Here is a 23,682-nt window from a genome sequence, read left to right as displayed (position 1 = left end):
ACATCGTCATCGCCGCATCGCGAGTTTATTTTTATTACGTTACCCTCATGACCCGTGGCCGTTAAAGACGGGATGGGGGTCATATATAGCAACAAAAAAGTGAGTTAAAATTGCACGGAAAAACAGAGTTTTAAATCAGCTCATAAGGCGTTACGCGGCGCGCAATCAAGTACAAGAGAATGCTAAAACTTAAGGCAATGGTTACTTAGAGTTGATATATATAATAACATTTCTTCGACTGATGTAACTGACGGGCGAAGATGGCTCTATTCGGAATAATAAACCATTATATAAAATATTCCCATCAGTACCTTTCAATATCCCACGTTTAAGTCAATTAAAATTGATGTCCATGAATCCTGGACCTGCTCTTGCCTACAATAGTTCGCGGCACTCGTTAGCCATACACAGTCCAGAACAAAGCTTGTCATGCTTTATTCTCAACTTCAATTTGGGTACATTTTTTTTGCTCAATTCGAACCTTATGCAAATGGTACAGAATTGTCAAACAAGTTGGAAGACCTCAGATATGAACCACCAGCCTCACACTTCCCGTCCAAAAGAACACAGAATGCATGTTTTTCCAAAGACTACCGCCCTCGCATCGGCTGGACGAGATGTTTCCTTTCTGAGCCGTTCATTGGTGCAATATAATCCACAGCATAGAAGGATGTGTTTGCTTTAACAGCATTTACTCTTGCATACAGGACCTCACTCAAACGTGAAGCATTTTACACCTTTTTTTACATCCTTTGATTCTGGCGCAAGATGAGAGCAGTACTTACTGGATAAGCACCCCCTTTCCACTTCCCCTTTACTGCCGACTAAAGAATTCATCCTGCCTTACTTGTCTTCCAATATTTACTAAAGCTTACCCAAGCATACGACGTGGCTTGCAGGTTGCTCTTGACTTCTCTGAGTACAGCGTGTCCCACGCCGATTCAAGTGCATGCCTTACGGTACCGCCGTCGCTGCCTTCCGTTCCAGATTGTGGATATGACGCTTCCAACCGTTGCGAGGACTGCTGACCGGGACGCCCTCGCCGACCCCACGCCACCGATCTTGAACGTGCCGGTTGGTATCCTTGCAGGCAGAAACCGGACTAGGGACACCAATATCGCTGGATACCTGCTGACGTTCGATTTACACGTAAGCTGTGCTGCGCGCTTTCTTTTGGTTCTGGAAATACTCTTTCAAGCATGCGCTATGCAAGGCGATTTTGTTCCTTGACTCAGTTTCTTCTACCGTTCATTGAGTAACAGCGAAACGTCTTGAACATCAAATATTCCTCTAGCAGTATAACAGAGCCTCGCATGAACTTTTTTTGGCTTAGCACATCTTTGTGAGTTTCAAAGAAGGAACCTATATTTCTGGGTTCTCAGAATATGTAGCATTTTTACAAACGCAAAATGAGTGCGCAAATGCAAAAAGCGACAGCTTACGTGTTGCGTCATCCTTTGGTACACTGGCAGAAAGACAGGACTATGCTAGTTAACGTAGCACATAACAGAAAACGCCACATAACATGAAGAAAATGCCCCATATCGACGTCCTGTGAAATTTCGCTCGTTTAAAGGCAAGCGACAAGATGTGCTCTTCAAAGAGCAATTGCAAGCTATTTATAAAATGCAAAACTCCAGTGACTGCAAGATTCAACCACGAAAATCCCTTACATGATTTCCTGTAGTATACAGCGAACTCCAACCATGGCTTTATAGCAAGTGTGCGAAAAAATGAAAAAAAAAAATGTGGCTAAAATCCACGCTGTGAAGGTGGTTGGACAGCGAAGCTGTAAAACGGCACCCAATTACCCATTTCGACGTCACTTTAAAATTCACACACGTGGCTCTACATAGAGTGAAACCAGAGACAAGTGAAATGTACTTGAGCTGTATGCTGTATGACTGATTTGAAAGGAGATATGCGTTTTGCATTCAATTTTTAGACTGGCGTTTTTGCCTACGACAATAACACGAAAACACAACCGTAATCTTTACCAGGAAACACACGCGGGGAAAAGTAATGTGCTTCACACTGTTTGCAGGCGCCGTAATCATACATTACGCGGTTTGCACTTCTCACTAGGCAATCGAATGACGTCAACCCCTTTCGAAGCAGTTGCAAACCAAATGTTTACCAGAACGCGTAGTTGTAACTGTCGGCACCGCGAGTGGGAAACATTCCTTTCCTTACGGCGTGGTTTGGGTGCCCAGCGAGATATGTGAGACAGGCGTCATTTCCTTTCCTTAAAACCAATTTTCATTTCATCTTCCGTGCCATACATCTCAGCCCGGACGTCCACAAAGATATGTTTCCTTTCCTTAAATAGTCCAATGGCCAAGGCGTAGCGCCGAACGGGCGATGGCGTTCCGTGGACTTCTTGGCAATGCTCCAAAGCGTTGTCGTGTCCCATTTTTGCTGACAACGCGAAAATTTCCTTGAGCGGTAGAGGTATACAGTTTCTGTGTAAAAAAAACTAGGGGCCAAGCCTAAATCGATCAAACAGGCCGACAAAAAGAGCTCCGTACAACAGGGGAATCACACTCAGTAGTAGGATGTTTAGGAGAATATCACGTGAACTACGTGGGTGTCGTGGCCCTCAATTCAGCACAGTGGTGTCACCTTTAGCAGTCGGCAGCCATGAGGCGGGAGGCCGCCGAGGAAGACGAAAGGCACGCCTGACCAAGGAGAGTACATTCACAGACAGACACGTGGATATGAAACACTCGGATCTTATGACATCAGACCTGCTTGACGAAGATATGCATGCAGCCAAGTCTAGACATACATCGCACTTGACAAAAAACTAAATTTGGAAGGCATGATGTCAAACTTGTGACAGGGCTAAAATTTCTCAGTGGCAAAAATCTATCAATGCTAAGTTGTTATCATAGACCTCAGAGGAAGTGCAAAGCGTTCTAGGCGCACGTGTGCATTGTTAACACTTTGCGTGTTTGGCGTTTGGGTTATATTTATTTAATTATGCGAGTGAACGCACCATTGAAATGAAATTTTGAGCATCGGACTTCTCGTTTCGTTGTCTTGTGTTACTATATTAGTACTTAGGTCCTAGAACTACAGTAATTTTTCAGTCAAATCCCAAAGGTAAACTCATCTAAACCACTGGTGATGTCTTCACTAAGCACGAACCCAAGATGCCGTTTTTAGCTATTTCAGTGTTCTTCTTATACAGAGGAAAGCTTTATCTTCCTCACGCTGTGATAACCGGGAAAGAAAACTTTGTTTAACGGCGGAGTTTTTGGCAGGCACAGACTGAGTACATTCATTGGTTCTGCCAGTTTCGCCCTCCGTTGTGCAAGTATTAAAGGTGCGTCTTTTTTAATCTCTCGCCCCCTGTTATCATTCTTGGAAAAAAAATTTTGAATATTGAAAAACTGCAAGGCACTGGTATAGAAATATTGAGCGTAATTGTCCATTTTTTCCGCATGTAGGAAATCCTTCTTTTATAGTGTTTCCATCGCTCGCATGGAGCCGTTAAGACTGCCATAGACAACTAGTATCAGAGGCTTTTTACGATAGCAAGAAAGTTAATAGCAAAAAAATTGGACCCTGCCGAGGAGACATGTGCGGATATATTGATTGGTATAAAGAAATCTTACAATATATGAAAAAAATTTCGCACATAAACCCTTTCCTGTCCAAAATGCTTCGTCGAGCACTGTTGGGTGTGATTCGCGCTCCCTATTTCACAGGTCTGGGCGCTGCTTTTGATTTTCCTTGTTCTGCTGAGCATCGTCATGGCTTTCCTGGACATGGCATCCCACCGGATGCGTGGAAACAGAGCAGCAGCCAGCGAATCCTGGAAAGAGTACTTCTGGATGCTCTTCGAGAATATGCTGTGCGAAGGTGAGCGATAAAAGTGCGGTGTGCTGTCAGTATCACAGCGGTCAAAGCCCCCCTTCGAGGGGCTGAAATCGAGCGCGAAAGGGACACCGTGTCCACTTGTTTAATGCAGAAGTTTGCAGAAAGGAGAACTCTAGGCGTTCAAGGTCGTAATGTAAGCTGGGAAAAGAAAGAGGCAGTCAATTTTGTTGAGAATTAAGTTTAATATGCAGCAGGTGCTCGTTTCTTCATGTTCGTTCCTTATTTCGTCCAAGGCGGTTCAACCCGCGTTAATCCTGATTTGTCAGCAAAAGGGTTGTTTGGGCGCATTGGTAAGACCTTCCAAAAAGTTGACGCGCACGAACAGACGGGGCGAAGAAAGAAGACGTGACACACACGAGCGCTGACACGAGCGCGAGCGTGACACACAAGTGACACACACCAGTGGTGGACCTACTGACCCACCAAAGAGTACTAATTGAGGATATCTGAACCAAGCTCAACTGAGCTCAAGCTCTTTTAGTAACAGTTTGTGACTTTATTTCTGCGTACTTGCAACACTGTACAACGACAAATCGGCCAGTGAACTCCGGTCAAGATTTAGGTTAACCTTTTGAGTTAGACTCAGACAACGAGTTCCGCGGAATAGCATTTTACATGAGCCATGCTGCACAGGTGAAAGATGAATGAGACCAGAGAAGAACACAATTGCTTGAGTCACAAAATTAGTTTCGTGTTAATGCCGCATTTGATGGTACCAACCACTCTTGCAGCGTCTGCAGTAGCCCCTGAAAGGGCAGTGCTGCGGATCGTCAGCGCCGCCTGGTGGTTGGCCATCGTGGTTCTCATGAACGCCTTCTCAGGACAGATGCGCGCCTGCCTTTTGTTGAAAACCGAGCTCGAGAGAATCAACACGCTGCAGGACATTGCGGCGAGACCTCACCTCAAGGTTTACCTCCTCAAGAACACCGTTCCTACCCGATACTTGGAGGTAAAGGCATTCAAGGTTCAAGGTTCGTTTATGGCATGTTTATGGTACAAGATTAGAAAAACACTGGAATACAGAAGGAGGTCACAAAGTCAGAGACTGTGGACGGGACCTCCTGTAAGAACAATTGCAAAAAAAAAATTACAGACAGCAGATGCAAACAAAAATTTAAAGTTGTTGGAATCATTAAAAAGAAGTGAGTGAAATACGAGAAATAATGCAAACCCTTATTTGTATGAAAACTGATTACACACCAAAACGCGTACAGACCAATACAAAACACAAATCATAGATTGATATAAGTGACAAAACTAGTACCACTTACCATGTAAAATACTATTAAGGGGATTGTAAAAACGGGCGGAGAGCGGATTTAAAGGCACACATATTTGATGATTGCTTAATGCTAACTGGTAATGAGTTTCATAATTTGGTGGCAAAGAAACGAACTGTTTGCTTTCCATAATTAGTGTTAGTTTTAGGGAGTAAAAAGTTACTGTGATTAGCAAAACGCTTGTCGTTGCGACGTGGATTTTGGTCACTGCTAGTTAACGAAAAAGGAAGTAGATCTCTTACACATTTGTACATAAGGGCACAGAATTTGTAGTCGATTACTTTGGGCACCGATAAAATATTGTATGATGGGAGAAGACGAGGGGCATTTAAAAGTAGTGACTATAGGTGATAATTCGAATTGCTTGATTTTGTATAGTTTGCAGAGAAGATGAATGCGAATGATACGTGTTTCCCCAAGATGAAATGCAATACTGAATATGGGAGTGGATGAACGAGTAATAGAGGGAAATGAGGATGGGAACATGGAAATACAGGCGAACTTTAATTAATACTCTAATACCGTACGCCATTTTTCGGGAAATGGATATGATGTGGGTCTGAAATTTAAGATGTTTGTCCAGTACTACGCCTAGAAAGGATACGTGATCAGCTGAAAGGATTGACTTTGAGCCTATGCTGCCAGACGGGTTTTCGCAAATAATTTTATGAGGTGACCTAAAAATTATAATGCTTGATTTGGATGCATTAATGAACAGCAAATTATTTCTGCACCAATCGAATACATTCTGTCCATCAATGTTAAGTTTATCGACCACTTTATCTATATGTGAATCTGAGGTTAAGATTGTTGTGTCGTCAGCATAAAGAAAGCCGTTGGAATTATAAGGACACCTAGGGAGGTCACTGATATATAATAAAAATAGAAGAGGGCCAAGAAGGGAACCTTGCGGAACTCCAACGTCTTGAATTTTGAGTATGTTCCCGAGATGAACACGGCTTGTTTTCTATTGAATAAATAGCTTCTGATTAGCGAAAGTGCAGGCCCACTTATGCCGACAGCGTCAAGCTTATTGAATGAAATAGCATGGTTGAGGGAATCAAAAGCTTTGGAAAAGTCAATAAATAATGCACCACCAGAGTTACCTGCGTCGATGTAGGATTTAATTTTATCGGTGAGAGGGATCACAGCTACTTCGTTAGAGAATCCCATTCTGAAACCGAACTGGTTAGGTGAGAGAATGTCAAACTTTGTTAGGTAGTTGTTTATTCGGATAACAATGCATGCAGTGTTGATTCCGAATGGTAGTCTGAAAGGGAAGCATAGAAGATAAATTCGTAGAATACCGAATAGCATGCCATTGGGATAGGAGGAAATACGAAGAAGACCGAGTGTACATGATTGAGAACTGCTGGTGACCATTTCGCGCAGTATCCTTCCTTCATTTTGCTAACGCAAGTGATGGGGGTACTTTCGAATGGGAGCCCCACTGGCTTTGTACTCGCTGGAGTCACAGCTCGCGTACACGGCTGCGCCACGTTTCGCGCTAGCCAATTGTTTCTCCGTTCGCTTCAGCAGCTCAGGAACCTCTTGTTGCCACAAAAGCTCAGTGAGGCTGGCGATTAGGTCTGCGTTTGTGGTGTGTTGGCCTACGATTGCCGTTACCAATGGTTACAACGACACGGCGTTGGGATGGGTTTTTTGTCATCTAGCACACTGATCCCAGCAGCAGAAAGAAATAATTGAGGACTAAATGAATGACTGTTTCCGGAATGCTGCCAGCGGCAAGGGGGAGTTTGTTTTGTGCAATATTTGCATGCCTTTCTCTTCGTTTACTTCAAGATTATTTACGAAAGAGATACGGGCACATCCCCAAAAAGTTTGCGTTCCTTCACATTTTTCCTCAAGTGTTTGCAAAGAGCTTTGCTCGGAATACATTTAGGTGGCTGCGCGAAACGACAATCTCCTAGTCGAACGCATCAATAGGTGATTCCTCAAAAACGCCGCTAAACGATGTTGAAAACAGCGCCCAGCTCTGACTAAGCCTCTGTCTTTGGCGCTCAAGAAAGCGCCAGACTACCGATACCGGCGAAACCAGGCAAATGGGTGCGCTTGGAGGACAAGGCGCTGTGGCCAGATGTGCCAGCTAATGTAGGCAAGCTTTTAAAAAGACGGAATGTCCTAACATTGTGAAACTTACTGAGACTGTTTACGACTTGGTCTCGAGTTCGGTATTACTTCGTTCCCTAAAGTGCATTTTAAGAGGAGACTAGCTCACTTGCTAATTGCTTGTTAGCTGCCGGAAACAGGAACGTTTTGACGGGAAAAGGAGTAGAAATAGTATATAGGCTGATAGATTGGGTCCTCTTAACTTAAAGATCGAATATTAGCGATAATAGTATACAATGCCAGTAATGTTTCAATTTTGTACAGAGTGAGAGCGGGAAAAATAATTTAGAATGGGAGTCGCTGCGTTTCTTGAAGGACATTTTGCACAGCAGAGCGCACATTCCTGCCGCTTCGTACAAGCAAAGAAGAGCCAATGGAAAGAACCACCGCAGAGGACACAGGCAAACCCAGCTGATGAAACGGAATTTGCAAAAGGCGCCTCCCTGGGAACCAGTTATGCGCGTCTTCAACTTTTTCAAGAGTGTTGCAGTTTAGCACGAGGCGCGATGGGCTGCGGCGACAGCCATGTGCTTTCGTGCAGTAGTCTGCGAAGCTGATCTTTTTGCACCGCCGTGGGTTCGAGTCTCAGTCTTGGCAATGTTTTATTGACTTGTTTATTTACGGTTTGCCTAAAGTAACCTCCAATGTGACGTTTCCCACAAACCAGTGAGCCGGTTTGACTTCATGAAGTAGTGCTTTCTCACTAAAAAATTCCTAGCGCATGTTACCGTGCATGCTCTACGTGCGGTGCCGGCCCGCCAGGCGGGATCTTATAGCCTTTCATTCGACTGCCATTTCTCTATGTTGAAGAGTTTTGATAAGAAGCTGACTTAGTATCAACGGTACATAGCTTCAGCGAGAAATGCGTTCAACCAGCTAATGTATGTTCGTAGAGATTAAGCGTAAGCGTGCATTCCGACACCTACCGGCAGCTTGCCACTTACTGCAGTTGGGTGGAAAGTACCCCGATTCTTACGCATGCAACCCACAGGAAGTTAGTCACGATTCTGTAAATCGCAAGTACTACAGTAGAGTCGATCGCAAGGGTCGTGGCGGTCCTACTTACGGAGCCGTTACGGCGCAGTCAACAAACACGCGAAAATCGACAGCACAGCATGCTGTACTATGAGCAATGGGCGTGAAAGTTTTACTCGGCTGTTCCTGAGGTATAATATATAAGTGCTGCTTAGTTCGATATTTTCGTTTAGTGTCTCTTAAACATGATTATCAACTCCGCCGTAGATTAGAGAATCAATGTCTCTCAGCGGAGAAAGCACTGCACGATTAAACGATAAAGCGATATAGTGACTGCGCTAAGTACTCACAACATAGGCGCGCCTCTTCTATTCGGATATGCGTGAAAGAAGCTTTAGCGCCAACCTTTTCTGTAACAGTCAACAGTCGCAATAAGGTCTTCACACTGTCGACTTGTAACCAAGGTTTTTACGTTGTCTCTCGTTCTTTTCTGACCAACACGACGCAGTCTTCTCAAGGCGCCGTCGAGAAAAAAGTATGGAGTATGATTCGTCGCGATAAAAGCGACCTCAACGGCCTTCTTCACTTCCCGGAGGAGATGCTCTACGAGATCATACAGGAGAAAGCAGTGGTGATACATGCGAATACGGTTTCACAAACCGAAGTAAGCTCGTTTCCACTCTGGCTCCGTCTCATCTTTTCTTTTCTTTTCTCAACCGTTGTAGATATTAGAAACGCCCGCCATAAGAGAAAAGAAGCTGAAGCTCAAGCACGAGACTAAACATTACTCTGAAACACTAGTATACAGATGGAAGACATGTTTCCATGAGTAATAAGCTAATACATCGAGAAGACCAGTCCGAACGCATCCTGTCTTGCTACCGCTGCCTTTTCTTATGTTAAAGCATGTCCACGGATTGTGACCACTGGCGAAAGTTGCTGTCCAATTGTAAACCGCGTAAAGGCACTGTTTAAAGAAGAGCCCGATGGTACGCGAAAGGGAAAGGAGAGCGGTTCACAGAAGCAGAGAGATCAGCCTGAGCAACGCCTAATGGCTGCTAAAAGGCCAGCCCGGGAGCCATGTTGATGAATGTTCACGAGTAAATGCTTCCGACTGACCGCAAAGTCAGGGTTCACCCGGACTGCAACTGTTCTTACCTGACTTTAGTCCAAGGCTCTATGGCACGACGTATAACATTCCATGCCATAACACCGTATAATCGTACCACATTACCGTATAACATAAGCGGATAACATGACATACCATACAATACCATACCACATAATCAGGATATATATCGCTACGCTCATTCGCTCAGCGTGGCGCTCCAGCTCGGTTTCTTAGGAGCGCGTAAAACTTCTGGAATTCGTATAGAAGTTGTTTCAGGGAAGAATTTAAGTAATTTAAAAATAGGTTATTGAGGTAAAAACAAGGCTTTTTCTGCTTCCTTTTTAATACCAGTGTTGGCGTACAGGAGAAATCCGGTGAATTGTTTTAAGTGGTAAGCTACATAACTAATTTTTAATAATTAACCTTTCAACTATTAGAGCTAGGCGCCTAGTTGCAATCAGCGATTTGTAGCCGGTCGTTTGTAATAGTCATATCAGTTTTTATTACTTGGAAAGCGCTATAACCGTTGGCACTCTGGCTCGACAAAGTTTGGCTTTTTTGACTACATACCTGCACTGGAAACATTGCTTTGCCTGCATGGTCTTTGAAAGCGCATGCATTCTGGCAGGATGTGTCCAGATTTTTTCGATCCACAGCGCCGAGGATAATCGCGTTTCGAAACTCTAAAAACTGTTATGGCTATTACTAACGACCGGCTGCAAACCTCTAATTGCAACAAGCTGCTTAGCTGTGGTATTTAAAATTTAATTATTTGAAATTTGTTAACTAGAGTACTACTTAAGACAAATCATCGGCTTCCCTGAGTACGCCAACTCAGGTAATACTATGCAACAAAAACCACATTTTTACCCCAAGAAGCCTATTTCTAAAAATTACTCAAATTCTTCCGTGAAATACCGGCCATATGCTTGTCTGAAAGCTCTTGAGTGCTTAACGTTTCCCCGGATCCTTCCTCTGCCTGACAATTATCGCCCTGAATGTTTCAGATTGCACGCCGTAAAACGACATGTTGCCCTTCAACGGCGTTCATCGGGCATCTGAAAGAGAAACTGTTTTTTGTTCACTTTGACGACAGGCAGGCAAGTTCTGCAGTGGGGGCGAAATCGGAGAATTTTACTTCGGCACTGAATCCATGTATTCGCTGCTCTTTGGCGCCTACATCAACCGCCATGTGAATGCCACACTTCGAAAGCGCATCAAGAGAATGTAAGGCTCTTTCGTTGACATTTCCTAGTCATGAATTGAGTATTTACAACGTGCATTTTCCTACGCAGTTGTCAACACAGACGTTGTAGTAGTAAATGTTCCCATAGACACCCATGGTATGAAAATAACTACTCTCAAAGCGCAAATCTCAGTACTTCAGTCAATATCTTACTGAAACTGCGGGGCAAACCACACTGCTTCAAGAAAGCAAAGATTTAATTACAGGCCCAATTCACGACATTTCTTCAAAATAAAGAGTGCGGAAAGTGGAGCAATCCAAGTGTGGAATGAGCTTTCTTATTCGGTGGCTTAGGTTGAGTCGCTCATACTGTGCTATATTATTCACCGCATGTATTCAGAAATCTGGACTGGGAAGCACTTTAGAAACAGGTTAGTGGTGAATACATTAAAAACGCCGCCACCGTCTGGAAAACGTTGAAGTAACGAGCGTTAGCTGTCTGTTTGGTTTACTAGACGAAGAAAGCGCAAAAGAACGCGCCGCTCGTCTCGAGAAACGGAATGTAATACCTTTTGAAACGGGGTGGTTTGTCACCATGCCCTGCTACGCGTGCATGTACGCCGCCTAGCCGCATGAACGCCGTCTAGCGCCATCTATCAGAGAAATTACAATGCACATCTACCCGTTGTCCCGTTACACCCCCCTCAAGATCAGTTCCAAATGGTTTTTTCTTCGTTTGCAAGGTCAAGGTAGGCCTGGAATTCGGCTTGCGGTGCCATATGGCAACGCTTCAATTAGTAATTGCTTGTGTACAATGTTTACTTATTATTTATTTGCGGTTTTAATTCTGTACCACATCCTACAGGGTTTTATTTCCCTACCAAATTTGGTACATAACTGTCCCCGGATGGATGCCCCTTGCCATGTCGGAGTATATATAGCGGAACGAATGTATACATGCATTGCGGACCCGTAACGGGACAGTTTTCCTACTCGTTATAGGACATTTTTTTTTGGTGAGGGGAGGAGGGGGACGCATGGGAGGGCACAACCAATTTTTATGGCCGCCATCTTGGGTTCGGAAAACCGAAACTATCTTATCCTATAATAAATCAAGGAGAAAAAATTGGCATTGGAGAGCATGTACTGCGAAGGTAAGATTTTCGGTAGCGGTTAAAAGTAAAGGGTTGAATTCCAGAAAAATTCAAGGGTGGGAAGGCACAGCAGAAAGTCAGGAGGGCACGTGAGATTAAGGTATGTGGGTAAAAAGACCATTGAAGGCCCAGAAAAGGTTTGTTTAGAGTAATATGGGAGAGGCCACTTCCTTTCAGTGCACAACAGGCAATTGAAAAATATGCGAAGCACTCTGCTTCAGACTCCCTCATTGTTCATTTGAGGCCGTTAAGCTTCAGGTGAGAATATTGCGAAGCACTGCACGACAGCATCCCTGGTATCCTATGTGCAGTCTTCGTACGTTAAACCACAACTGAAAGTAATCCGAAGTGGCCGCAGCTGGTAAAAGGCAGGCAAATTGGGAAGATATAGAAGACGCCTTTGGCCATACAGTGGGCGTAGTGAGGCCTCCACAAGAGCGTCCTCGATAGCCCACGTGCCGGACCGAGGCCTTAAGCACGAATTTATATATCGTGAAATACACCAATACAGAACCCCTCATAGCCCACGGCACTATCACAAGTTAAGCCTCAATTGAAGATAATAACAAAAGTTTGCAGAGAGCCGCGATTAAAAACAATCCGAAGCACTGCATGCATCCTTCTTGATAGCCCGCGTGCAGCGTTGTTAGGGCCTTGCATACCACGTACCACCGCTTAAATGTGGGATGCCCTAGGCATGCAAAGCAGTCAAAAGCATAAAAATTAACATTAAGGAGATCCTGATCCTGGTATGATCGGAAATTTAGTTTGAAAGTAGATCATGCAAGGAATGGCGGTCCAGAGTAAGAAATCCTTATAGGAGCAAAGTGAGGTTTGAGGACAACTGGTTGGCATTGAAAGATACGTAATCTAACTTTAACACATCTTAGTAACAGAAAGTGCTTATAGACGCATTTATCTATAATGTCTAAGCCTGGAGGCTAACGATAAGGCACCAAAATAAATACGCACGACTCCAGTGAGTTATGGAATGCAGAACTACGGTAGCTGCACTGAAAATAACGAGGAAAACAGCTTGGGTTAGCAGAAATGTAAGTGTTAACAATATTCATCGCAAATCAGGACAAGCCAACTGGAATAGAGTTTGGCGCCTGGCTTCTGAAGGGAACCTGAAATATTTTATGAGAATTTGGCGCAAATAAAAATTAGAATGTATGAATCTTTCAGGCAAAGCCTGCCAAGCGTCTTTGACGTATCATTTGCACTTCTGACGTAAGCGCTGAGTAAAGCCACAATGTGGCGGATTAATCCCGCAGTGTTGTGCTAACTACTGCACGATGATAAGTTCTGGACCTTCGCGTGCTTAAGAATGTTCTACCTGGCATCTACTCTCTCGCAGTACGACTGCATTGTTCGAGGCAGGAATCGTCTATCACACGTATGACATGGCTCTCCCTCCATTGGATCGCTGCCTGAACGTCGAAGGAAAAGAGGAGGACCTCACGTTGGGGGACATGGGTTCTGTGTTCTACGTGTACTGCGCCTTCACCGCTGCCAGCATCCTCGTCTTCATGGCGGAGATGATCGCAGGCTACTTCACTCGTCGCGAAGGTCGCTCACCACGTCTCTCGCAAGTCAGGCGTGCACCGCGACTGTAGAAAGGCTTTGTTCCGCTGCCAGTACCTCTAAACTTAAGTAGTCTTGGCAGATACCTTTACTCCTATTCCGAAATTGTAGTTTATTGCACAGGCGTGCTGTGCACAACTCACTCCTTTCTAATACCTGCTTTTAACACTGTTCTCTTTGAGTGTAAAAAGAAAAGAGCATTTTGCGAAGTGATTGCGTAAACGAATTCTTGTCCATCTATTGTTACCTTTTGTGGACGTTCTGCAAAGCGAAGTTTCGGCACGAAATAAAAAGGCATTGCCTCATACCAAAGGTTCAGACTTGTGAACGCACTTCCCTTCTACATTTGTTACGGGCACGCAGGTTGCCAATCACAAAAATTTAGAAGCAGTTGGCTATTAAACATTTTTTGTCAGGAGGCTAAGACCGTTACGGTAGGAAGAACAAGATAGTCTCGCGCCTTTGAGCTTTAAGCTTATGCCGTTTAAAAGGTATTCGAGGCGGGAGCATTTCGGCAAAGCCACAAATGTTTGGCGGTTCAACACTAAACACGTAATTTCATACTTGCCTTTAGTCCTCATCTGAGTGAAAGTTTTGCGTTATTGGGAGAGCACGTTGTTGGGAGAGTCGGTCGTACATACTTAACGAAGGGAATTGCGCTAAAAAAGACACGGACGAGAAAAGACAAGTCTTGTTCTTTTCTTGTCCTTGTCTTTTCTCGTCCGTGTCTTTTTTAGCGCAATTCCCTTCGTTCAGTTTGCGTTATTGCCACGTCATTGGTCATCAAATGAACGACAATTCCTTCTTTATGAGAAAAACATTTATTCGCTGAAGATTGTGTTCTCCTTCGTGAAATTAACAGTTCGGATGATACTAATGCATTGCAACATGATATGGATGCTAATATCAATTTGTGTGATTTGCGCGAAATGGATCTTAATACATCTAAACGGAAATCCTTTAGTGCCTCGAGAAATTCCTGCAATACTAGCCTCTATTACCTAAATAACAGTCGTCTCGAATCTGTTACTTCCTATCGTTGTCTCGGCATCGAAATCGCTTCTGATCTTACTTTGTACCTTCACATTAACACCATAATCAACAATGCTAATCGCATGCTTAATTATTTTCGTCGTAATTTTTCTTCTGCCCCCAGCTCACTTAAAGTCCTTAAGTAGAAGACACTCATACCTACTAGCGAACAAGAATACGCTCCATCCGTTCGGGACCCCAGTTGTGCTATCCTAACCTATGACCTCGAGCATGTCCAGAATACCTCAGTACGTTTCATTCCACATAACTGCCATCGTACTGCCGGTACATCATCAATGAAACACATGTTAAACCTACATCCATTAGCTCGTCATGGGAAATTTTCTCGCATTTGCTTATTCCATAAAATTCTTTGTGTTTGCCCCAAAATTCATAGCCCACTCATCTCTTCACCTTCGTACCCCTCATCTCGACTGGACTACGCACACAAGGTTGTAATTGCTCCATTAAGAGAAAAAAAGCCACCACCGTCTGGGAGGGCACAACCAATTTAATGGTGGCTATCTTAGATTCGGGAAACCGAGACTATGGCGCCATTTCGTCCCCTGACGTCATACTCACATAGTTCAACCTCTGTCCACCACACACAGATGGCCACACAGCGCCACAGATGGCGCTGTGATCTCAGGGTGGTAGCAGACCCCACGAAATCTCGAAACGTGATGACTAAGAGATAAAGCTCCTAAATAACATGGAGCGACTCCTTAATTCCCTCAACATCCATAGACTGGAACCACCTTCCCACATCGATTGCCAGCATTGAAGATTTTTCTCATTTTAGAACCGCATTAGCCAGCATTGTATATGTAGATCATTGACTTCTCTGCTTCGAGTTCAACTTTTTTATTGTATTTATTCTAATAATGCACTCCACTCTTTAAAGCCCCCTGCCCTGAAGGTGAAATAAGCAAATAAATAAATTCTACGTTTTTATCTAAATAGGAGCTAAAACCATGTCATGATCGAAACGCACTAGGTTTTTTTTTTTCAGCTGATTGCTGCTCTAGAGGAGTCGGGAGGCTGATTGCGTCTAAAGCTACGCCAATTGGCGTATTCTAAAAGAAGGAACGTGTCAATGCCCTGCTTATTACCAGTGAGACCACACTCTCGCTGCACACGACGGCACGCTCACCACAAAAGAACAAAGGCGCGGCACTGGCAACGCTAATCGTCCCTGTAAAGACCATCGCTCTCTTGGGTAATAAAGAGCAGTATAAAGAAAAAGAAGGAAATAAATGTAATATCAACAGTGTCCAGGAGTCGTGGTGGTGGTAACCTAGCTGATCATGATTTTCCACGTGGCACACTGGGGCAAAATGCTGGACTAAACCACAAAACCGGAAGAGAACCCTTCGGCACAGTAGAAGCCAAGAATGAAGATAGGTGTCTATTCCGAACATGTGCCGCTTCATCACCTAGAGTGCTTTGTGGTGTTTCAGCCAATAATGCTGCCAATATACACTCATAGCAACAAACCGCACTTCTGCCGAGCATGTGCAGTGCGCCTTCAGTCAGCACATATTTTTGTCCGTAGTATAGACACGAAATGTGGTCATAACAAAAAATGTCCTGTTTGGTCTTTAATAGAAGGTCCGTAATAAAGGCTGTGACAAGAGCGCTTTTATTTTGACCATAAAAGGTTGCACGATCAAGAATAATTTGTCTTGTCTTTTTTCTGCTGCAATACACCAATGGCACATGTATATTAAGACTACCACGTTCGCACTCGCTTGAGTTGTAGAACATTTGTCAGCATTACGCCAATCCCTGTCTCCTATGCCTAAGCTCTTTTCGTAAGAAATCTGTAATTTAGGGCCATTGTGTCGAATGCTCTACAAAGCGAGACTTTAAAATACCCGATCAGAGTTTCATAAATAGTTGGAATCCCGCTTGAAACATGGCCCTACTTGTCAGCAATTACCTCTTCTAAGCTTATCTTCACAAAGACTATGCATACGATGCCTGTTTTCTTGCCAACATTTTCAGAAATTTCGGAATTTTCGGGAGCAATCAGCGCTATATTCGGAATAGAAATGTTTGCTATGACCATAATAGTGAACTTGGTCTGGAGATGGGAATATATCTTTCTGATTCTTTTCTTATTAGTGCGCAGCACTAGACGGGACATCAGCGAGAAAGACGTGATGTGCGGACGAAGCCACTAGTATTTCGAAAAAGCTAGGAGGGGCGTTGCGCCAGGTGCAGCCAGCGAAAGTACGGCGTCGAGCCAGCTGCAGCCCAATGGTTGAGAGCGTGCACGCGAAGATTAGGAAACGCGGTTGCTTGCACAATCAGAAGCACAAGCAGAAGCAGAAGTGCAGCGAAAGGGTAATCATGGATGAAGCTGGTCTTTCGGCAGATTCTGAAGCCGAATAATGTGCTCCGTGAGCTGAACAGCAAAAAAAATTAAAACAGCACCAATTCGAGTCGATTGATCCGGTGTATATAGGGAGGCGGTAAGCCTAAGCAGAGAAGCGAATACAGCTGAAGGAGGCGTCTCACATAGCTAGACCTGTTAACACGTGTATTAGTACTCCATTTGTCAAGCTAACGCAAGATGCACTCCTAGAAGGTGCTTAATTTTGCTTATTTTCTTTTCTCTTTCTTTGTTGCTGATGTAATTTACTGCGGCTGGTGTCTTTATGTGCGACTGTAGTTTTATTTGTATGTTTGCCTTTTTGCGCTTATATATTTTTGTTCTTCGCAATAAACGTTCAATTGTTGTTGTTGTTGTTGTTGCCTGAAAAGATGATGGCACATACCCACGGTGGGGGATTGGCCAGGGTTTGGTGCAGGTCCAAACAGGGAATGTCTAATGTCAATTAAGATGATTGGGAGTGAAAAGGAAATCCTTAATTTGATTGAGCATGAGGAAATCGAGTTGTAAATCAAGGAAACAAAGCTGTGCGAGTAGAATTACTTATGTGAGGATTGATAAGAAAACAAATAATTTTGAGAGAAGGAAAGTTAAAAAAAATCTTGAAATTAACACAAAAATCTCCCGGTTGCACTGATATACTTGTGGAGTAGTTGGCACACTTGCCAAATGGCATGCCCTTTGACGGTTTCACCGAATGACAGGAGGACGGGAAGAGTAAACGGCAGTCCTATTTAAGCGAGCGCATTTACCAAAAACTGAATTCTCTGCCGTGCAAGCCGCCGGCAGTAGAGGATGATGAGTGTTGAGTGTTGAGTGTGAGCGCGTGTGTCGTGTAGTCTTCTGCTTCGTCGTTCTCCTGTTGCGCTCATTAACCATGGAGAGAGTATTACATTGCTAAACGGGATGCGGAAACAGATGAAGAGCAAGAAACGCGAATAGGAGCGAGAAAGAAGAGCCGAATAATGAAGTCGCTGTGAGAAATAACTAGATTGGCACCAGTCCACCCTTTTCTATGGGGCCTCCCACTGAATCCTGGCCAATCCCCCGTCGTGAGTATGTGCCATGTCACGAAGGCAACAACAACAACAAGTGTATTAAAGAGCGTGTATACAAGTGGGTTCAGAGCAGCCCGAACAGAGGGACGGACAAGTCGAATCGCCACAAGCAGCTGTGGTGATTTCTCGCATTAGTAGAGCCGAGGGGCGACTGCAGGAGCATTTGGGTGCAACTCGATTTTTCTGGTTTATAGAAAAGCTGCACAAAAGTGAACAAAGCCAGAGAAGGCCAAACGTTCTAACGCAGTTAAGTCGCATCTAGCTTCGCCATGTAGATCGGGAGCTATTTACTCTTTCCCTAAATACTAATTTGCACTGGCATTCGTGAAAACGAAATAAAAAAATTGGCGGTGGATTAGCTCTGGTTAAGCCTGGAGTGACGCGATAGCTATAGCTGGCCGAGTGGAACTTGGTCACGTGACCAACCACGTGGTCAGCCTCGGCGCCGCGCCGCCGGAAGCTGGTCCGCACCACGTGACCAGTCACGTGACAGCGTGACGGCGCCACCACAGGGTGGCGGCGCCACCATGCTGAAGGCTCCAAATGCTACCGTAATGTAGCCATCGCTACAATAAATACAGCCGGGCTCTGCAAATCGGTCTGAAGACGGAGCGATGGAATAAGGAGCATATGCTTTTCGATGATGGCTCCAGCCAAAAGACCATTTTGGGACAGCTTTAATCTCAAAGCGCGAATTCACTTCTTCCCAAAATTTTCTATAAAGTCAAAAAATTGCATCAATCATTTTTAAGATATTATCAAGGCTCTCCATTCTGCTTTCCCTCTCGACGACCTCGACCACGCTTTGCACTTCGCCCGTGAGTTACTCGTCAACCGGATGCTATCACCAAATCGGAGATTGCTAATATTCGTGAGCTTTTACACCCACCTTTAGGCAATGTATTTATCTGAATGCGTTTTATAAACACGCGAAGAACAGTACTACATAGTGTCTCCTTGCATGACATCCTTCCATATTGGCATTTTATCCCTCCTCGTGTGGATAATTTCGACTACCTTCCCATACGCCTGTTCTACTCCCCGACACGAAAGGGAAAGGAAAACGGAGACCGCGAAAGAAAAGTAATTTCAGGTGAAAAGAACCACGGGACAAAAGGAAAGAAAACTAAAAAAAATGTCGGGAAGGAGCGACTCGGATCCCTAAAACTGATGATGTAAGAGCAGACCGAAATAGCCAGGAAGAAAGACAGAAAATAGTCAGAAAGAAAAGTATGAAAGACGAAAGTAGCAAGAAACAATTATACCAAGCACGGGCAAGGCAGGTGGGCTTAAATCCCCTCGAACTTAACGATTGCCACCCGCCACCCTCCGTGCGCATATTCTCGACGTTCCGCCCTCCCATAGCCGAGCATCGCCCGTCAATAAAGGGGTACAAAATATCGCTGTTAGCGCATGCAGACATGCCTTCCCGCGGACCTGAATGAGATCCTGCATGGTCTTACACACGTGTGCTCGTACTGTCTAGGACTCGCTTGAAGACGCCGGGAAATCGGCGTGCTTGTATTTGTTTAATTGGTATTTTCATTGTTGCAATGTTCTTCTTTTTCCCATTAGAGGGCGCTTGTTTCTTAGATGTGCATTTTGGCTTCATTAAGCGCTGCCGCTCACCGTCCAGCATTGGTCCTGTGCGGCTGTTATGTCAATACCGTCCTTATAATATGCCTGTACAACTATGCTACGAGGTTCATCGTAACACTCTGCGCAATGGCAGGAAGGGCTCCCAAGCGCAAATAACAAGCCTCTGCGGTCGCTGTTTTCAAACGCACCAACACAGTGGGGGTCTGCCATATCGAGCTTTGCTGTGCACCGCGTATCCCAGCTCCACATAATGAAAGAAATGAGGTCCCGCAACGCTGTAAGACATATTCAAGTAGATCGTATGAGCCGACACAGCGAGCTTTGTTCATCAATCTGAAGGACAATAATAAGCTATTTTTGTTCCCTTTGCCGATCAAATGTTGCTAGATAGCAGGATCGGAGGCGTGAAAATAAATGAACCTTGTAAGGAAACCACGTTTATGAATGGAAAACCATAGCCGACATGCTTCAGAGGAAAGTTAATGATTGCACATGTAATGAAGGTATTCATGTCCATCTACCATACGTGACAGGTGTAAGGAATAGTTTGCTTGAGTTCAATACTGTGGCTCAAGCTGTGTTCTCTTAATACTCGCGAAAGTAGAAGTGTTTCCGTTATGCTACTCACCCGCATAGAAACCTCGCTGTTCCAGGCTTCATCAAGATGCGCGAAGCTGGTACAGCATAAGGAACAAGCATGAATTGCTCGCTGTTTTTAGATTGAAGAAGTAATAGAGGTTCAGGTGTTCAAAAGAATCATATGTATTCCCTTTTGCCTCATTCAGCGTGGTCTCATTGTGAAACCTATGACGGCAGGAAGCATAAAATGCTGCTGCGGTGAGAGCTGTGCTTTGGTCGTATGCTATATGGATCTATTATCGATTTTCCATTTAGGATACAGTTTCTCCTCCGCCATTGGTCACTGCTTGTTGGTGAGATAGGCGTGGTTTGCGAGCCTCTGTGAAAAGCAACCCGACCAAAGGCTGCTTGGCGATCGGACCCCATTGTTGGCTACATATGGCAGCCAATGGCTGTAGATTCTTCTTGGTTGTTTTGGCCATTTCGTTTAAAATTTTATTACTTTTGCTATTTACTTTTGGTTCTTTTTGTTTATTCCGTTAATCTCCCGAAAAGCCTACACGCCAAACGGCATTTCTTGAAAAAGCAAAGGTGTTAATTACAACGCCACTGCAAGCCTTTTTTTCAGGAGAGATTAATCGGCACGCGACGAAGCCGAAGTGCTGAGAAAGCCTTCTTATTGTGACGCTTAGTGTTCGCCTTCCAAGCTGCGCTGTGGTATGGGTGTTAAACATTCCCCGCTGACTGAAAACAATTCGAATTAATTCGCTGCAGTGTACGTTTTAGGCCGCGTGCAGAGCGAGACGTTAAGGCCCCACATACCCCCCGTCCATATCTGGGGGGCATTAAACATTCAAAGTGGAATTAAATGCTTAAATATTATTATGAGGAAGTCAAACTTTAGAAAGAACAGCCTATAATGGAAGCAGCGATTCATGATTCCAAGAATCTAAGAAATAACAGTTTTAAGGGAGTACGTCTATGTAGACCAACCATGGTCTGTCGATCGAGGGCACAAAAATGCGAGATCATGATGAGGTTAGAACACAACTGACAAAATTTTCGAGATTAAGGATGCCAACAATTCCATATCTCTTAAACAAAAAGTAGTAGCATTTGTGTTTTGAAAGAATTTATCTTTGACGGCGAAACTTGTACGTTAAGGGAAGGGTTGACACTAAACTGAGGCAGTCGCCGCCAGCTATGGATAGAAAATACAGTGGTCACATTGGAAGAATGAAACTAAAGAGTGTGGATTAAGAAACACACTCGCGTTAACGATATCGTACCGCTAAACAAACAATAGAAAATGGAATCGAGATTGGCTTGTAATCCCGGAAAGACAAAGCTGCTGGTGTCTTACGGCAGTACAGTGCATTTCAGTGGTAACGAATTGAAAAAAGAGTTGTTTATTAAATCCACCACATTCATTGCTGCTTTTCTTTTGTATTTATACTCAAAAAAGCAGACACGTTCATGACGTTCGCTGTAGGCCGAGTTGTTCTTGTTTCGTGTATTCTCACGCATGCTAAATAACCCTTACAACGGGTTTTAATTAAGCATCCATGGTCAGATTATCACTTAAACTTTTTTTCATGCGCAAGTACTAAATAATGCGCAATCTCATACCTCTTTTCACCCAGCAATACTGTCATGAGGGGGGCGGGCATGTTCGATGAGAAATATTTCCTGGCTACATTACCTTGGACCGCTTCAGCGAAGTCAAGCAGAAAGCGGACCTCAGGATGCGAGACAGAGGCACCGGGTTCTGTGTGTACGCCACATTCGCTGCCGCAAACATCCTCGTCTTCGTGACAGAGGTGATCGCTGGCCACTTCAAACGTCGCGCAAATCGCTCACCACGACTGACACAAGTCAGGCGTGGAGCGGCAATCTTGAGGCCCTACCATTCTTTACCGCTAGCACAATAGCCCCACCTCGTGGCGATTTGAGGCATTTTTAACTCGATGATGATGATGACGATTATTATTATTATTATTATTATTATTATTATTATTATTATTATTATTATTATTATTATTATTATTATTATTATTATTATTATTATTGGTTTTGGATTCTCCTTAATTACTTGAGGGTTTGTTTCTTTCTTATTGTTCTACTCCCGCCTCTCATGGACTAGATTGGTCGGCAGAGCTCCTTTATTTTTTATGAGTCATGTTTGTTTGTTCTGTGTTTGTTCTTTATGCTACTTTCCTTGTGCGGTATTATAATTTGTATGCCCCTTATGCGCGGAACGTTTCGTCGGCCTGCAGTATTTTATACATAGAAATCAATAAAATTGATACAAGACCTCCATGTCTACAGACTAAACCCGACATTAACCCTAACGAACATGCTCCTTAGCTCAATCAAGACACACCAAACGCAAATGCCACAATCACTTCAACTTGCAGCTCATATCCACGTGGCACACTGTCGAATCAGCGAATAGAACAGAACATCGAATATTGGCTGAGGTGTCCACTCGGAGTAAGAATGGCACCGGACCTTTATTTCTTGATTTTAAAGCTTTTGTTACAAGTCCTGTCATCAAAAGGTTCTGAAGCTTGCAAATTTCATGTTAATGGAGTTATATAAAAGCTTGGAAGTCCAGTCCTCTTTGAAATAATCTGCATCGCAGCCTTTGCAAGAATGCATTGATTACTCCGTTGCTGAACGCTTCCCGGCTTCGCAGCAGGAATAGTTAGAGTGGCTTTTGCAGCAGTAGCAGCCAATGGTGGCAGAATTTTTTTTCTTCATTTTTTGCCCGTTTTGCATGTATATACTTATTATGTTTATATTAAAGTTGTTCCCAATGTAGTGGTCATGGCGCTTGACTTCGACATCTCACGTACTAAAAATTCCACTTTCCTAGCAACGTTTTCGTTGAACGCACAACAGGCGAAGTCCGCTATTGAATTTCTTTACGCAGCATTTGCCGTTTCCGCTATTGTTCCTTCGGACCGCGCCTCGGCAAAAATTGCTAATGTGATGTGCCTTTTAACTAGAGTAGCAAAGAAAAATCATAATGGGCAGCAGTGGGCATCCTGCAATCTCAGCATGGTGAATTTTAACGTGATGTTCTCAGGGCTACCAGAGGTGTTAAGAACCCCTTACTGTAGCCATTATGTTACACAACATTCAGAAAAGTTTCGTCGTTACTGCATTTGTTCTAGCCACTTCTGTGACCGTCTATATTGTTTGCAAAAATATGTGCCAATTCAATGAAATTGAGAAACGCTTAAAAGGGTTGCGGCCGCTGGTTATGAGATCTGTATTTATAGGCAGCACGCCTGGTTGCGATATTACAAACAGCTCTGGGCGACATAACTTTAACCTACTCTCAAGAGGGCCGTGTGTTCATCGACAGCTTCTACTTAATTGAGTGTCCTAATTTTCCTTTCTTTATGCCTCTACTTCAGCATTTATTCTCCAATACAACTTTGTAAATCAAGTGAAGCGAATTATCACCACCTCGTCACCCAGAGCCGTAAGTTGTCCCTGTCCTATGACAGGTCATAATATGGCAAATAACCAACCGAGAAGTGGTTAGGGTGGTCGACTACTGATCCGGAGTACCCGGGTTCGAACCCGACTGCGGCGGCCGCTTTTAGATGGAGGCAAAACGCATAAGCGCCCGTGTGCTATGCGATGTCAGTGCACGTTAAAAATCCCCAGGTGGTCGAAATTATTCCGGAGCCTTCC

The 23,682-nt window shown here is 44.0% G+C and overlaps 1 protein-coding gene across 1 annotated transcript; it reads left to right on the top strand.

The window, feature by feature from the left end:
* Positions 1 to 996: 996 nt before the first annotated feature.
* On the top strand, positions 997 to 13,340 carry LOC144097701 (uncharacterized). Its single transcript, XM_077630346.1, has 6 exons — positions 997 to 1,074; positions 3,714 to 3,867; positions 4,617 to 4,834; positions 8,779 to 8,934; positions 10,478 to 10,608; positions 13,082 to 13,340. Exons 1-6 carry the CDS (start codon positions 997 to 999, stop codon positions 13,338 to 13,340), a joined length of 996 nt encoding a protein of 331 aa, XP_077486472.1.
* The last annotated feature ends 10,342 nt before the right edge of the window (positions 13,341 to 23,682 follow it).

Source organism: Amblyomma americanum, chromosome 7 (assembly GCF_052857255.1).
Source record: "Amblyomma americanum isolate KBUSLIRL-KWMA chromosome 7, ASM5285725v1, whole genome shotgun sequence".
In the NCBI taxonomy this organism is placed as follows: Eukaryota; Metazoa; Arthropoda; class Arachnida; order Ixodida; family Ixodidae; genus Amblyomma; species Amblyomma americanum.
This window is presented reverse-complemented; position numbering and strand designations above follow the sequence as displayed.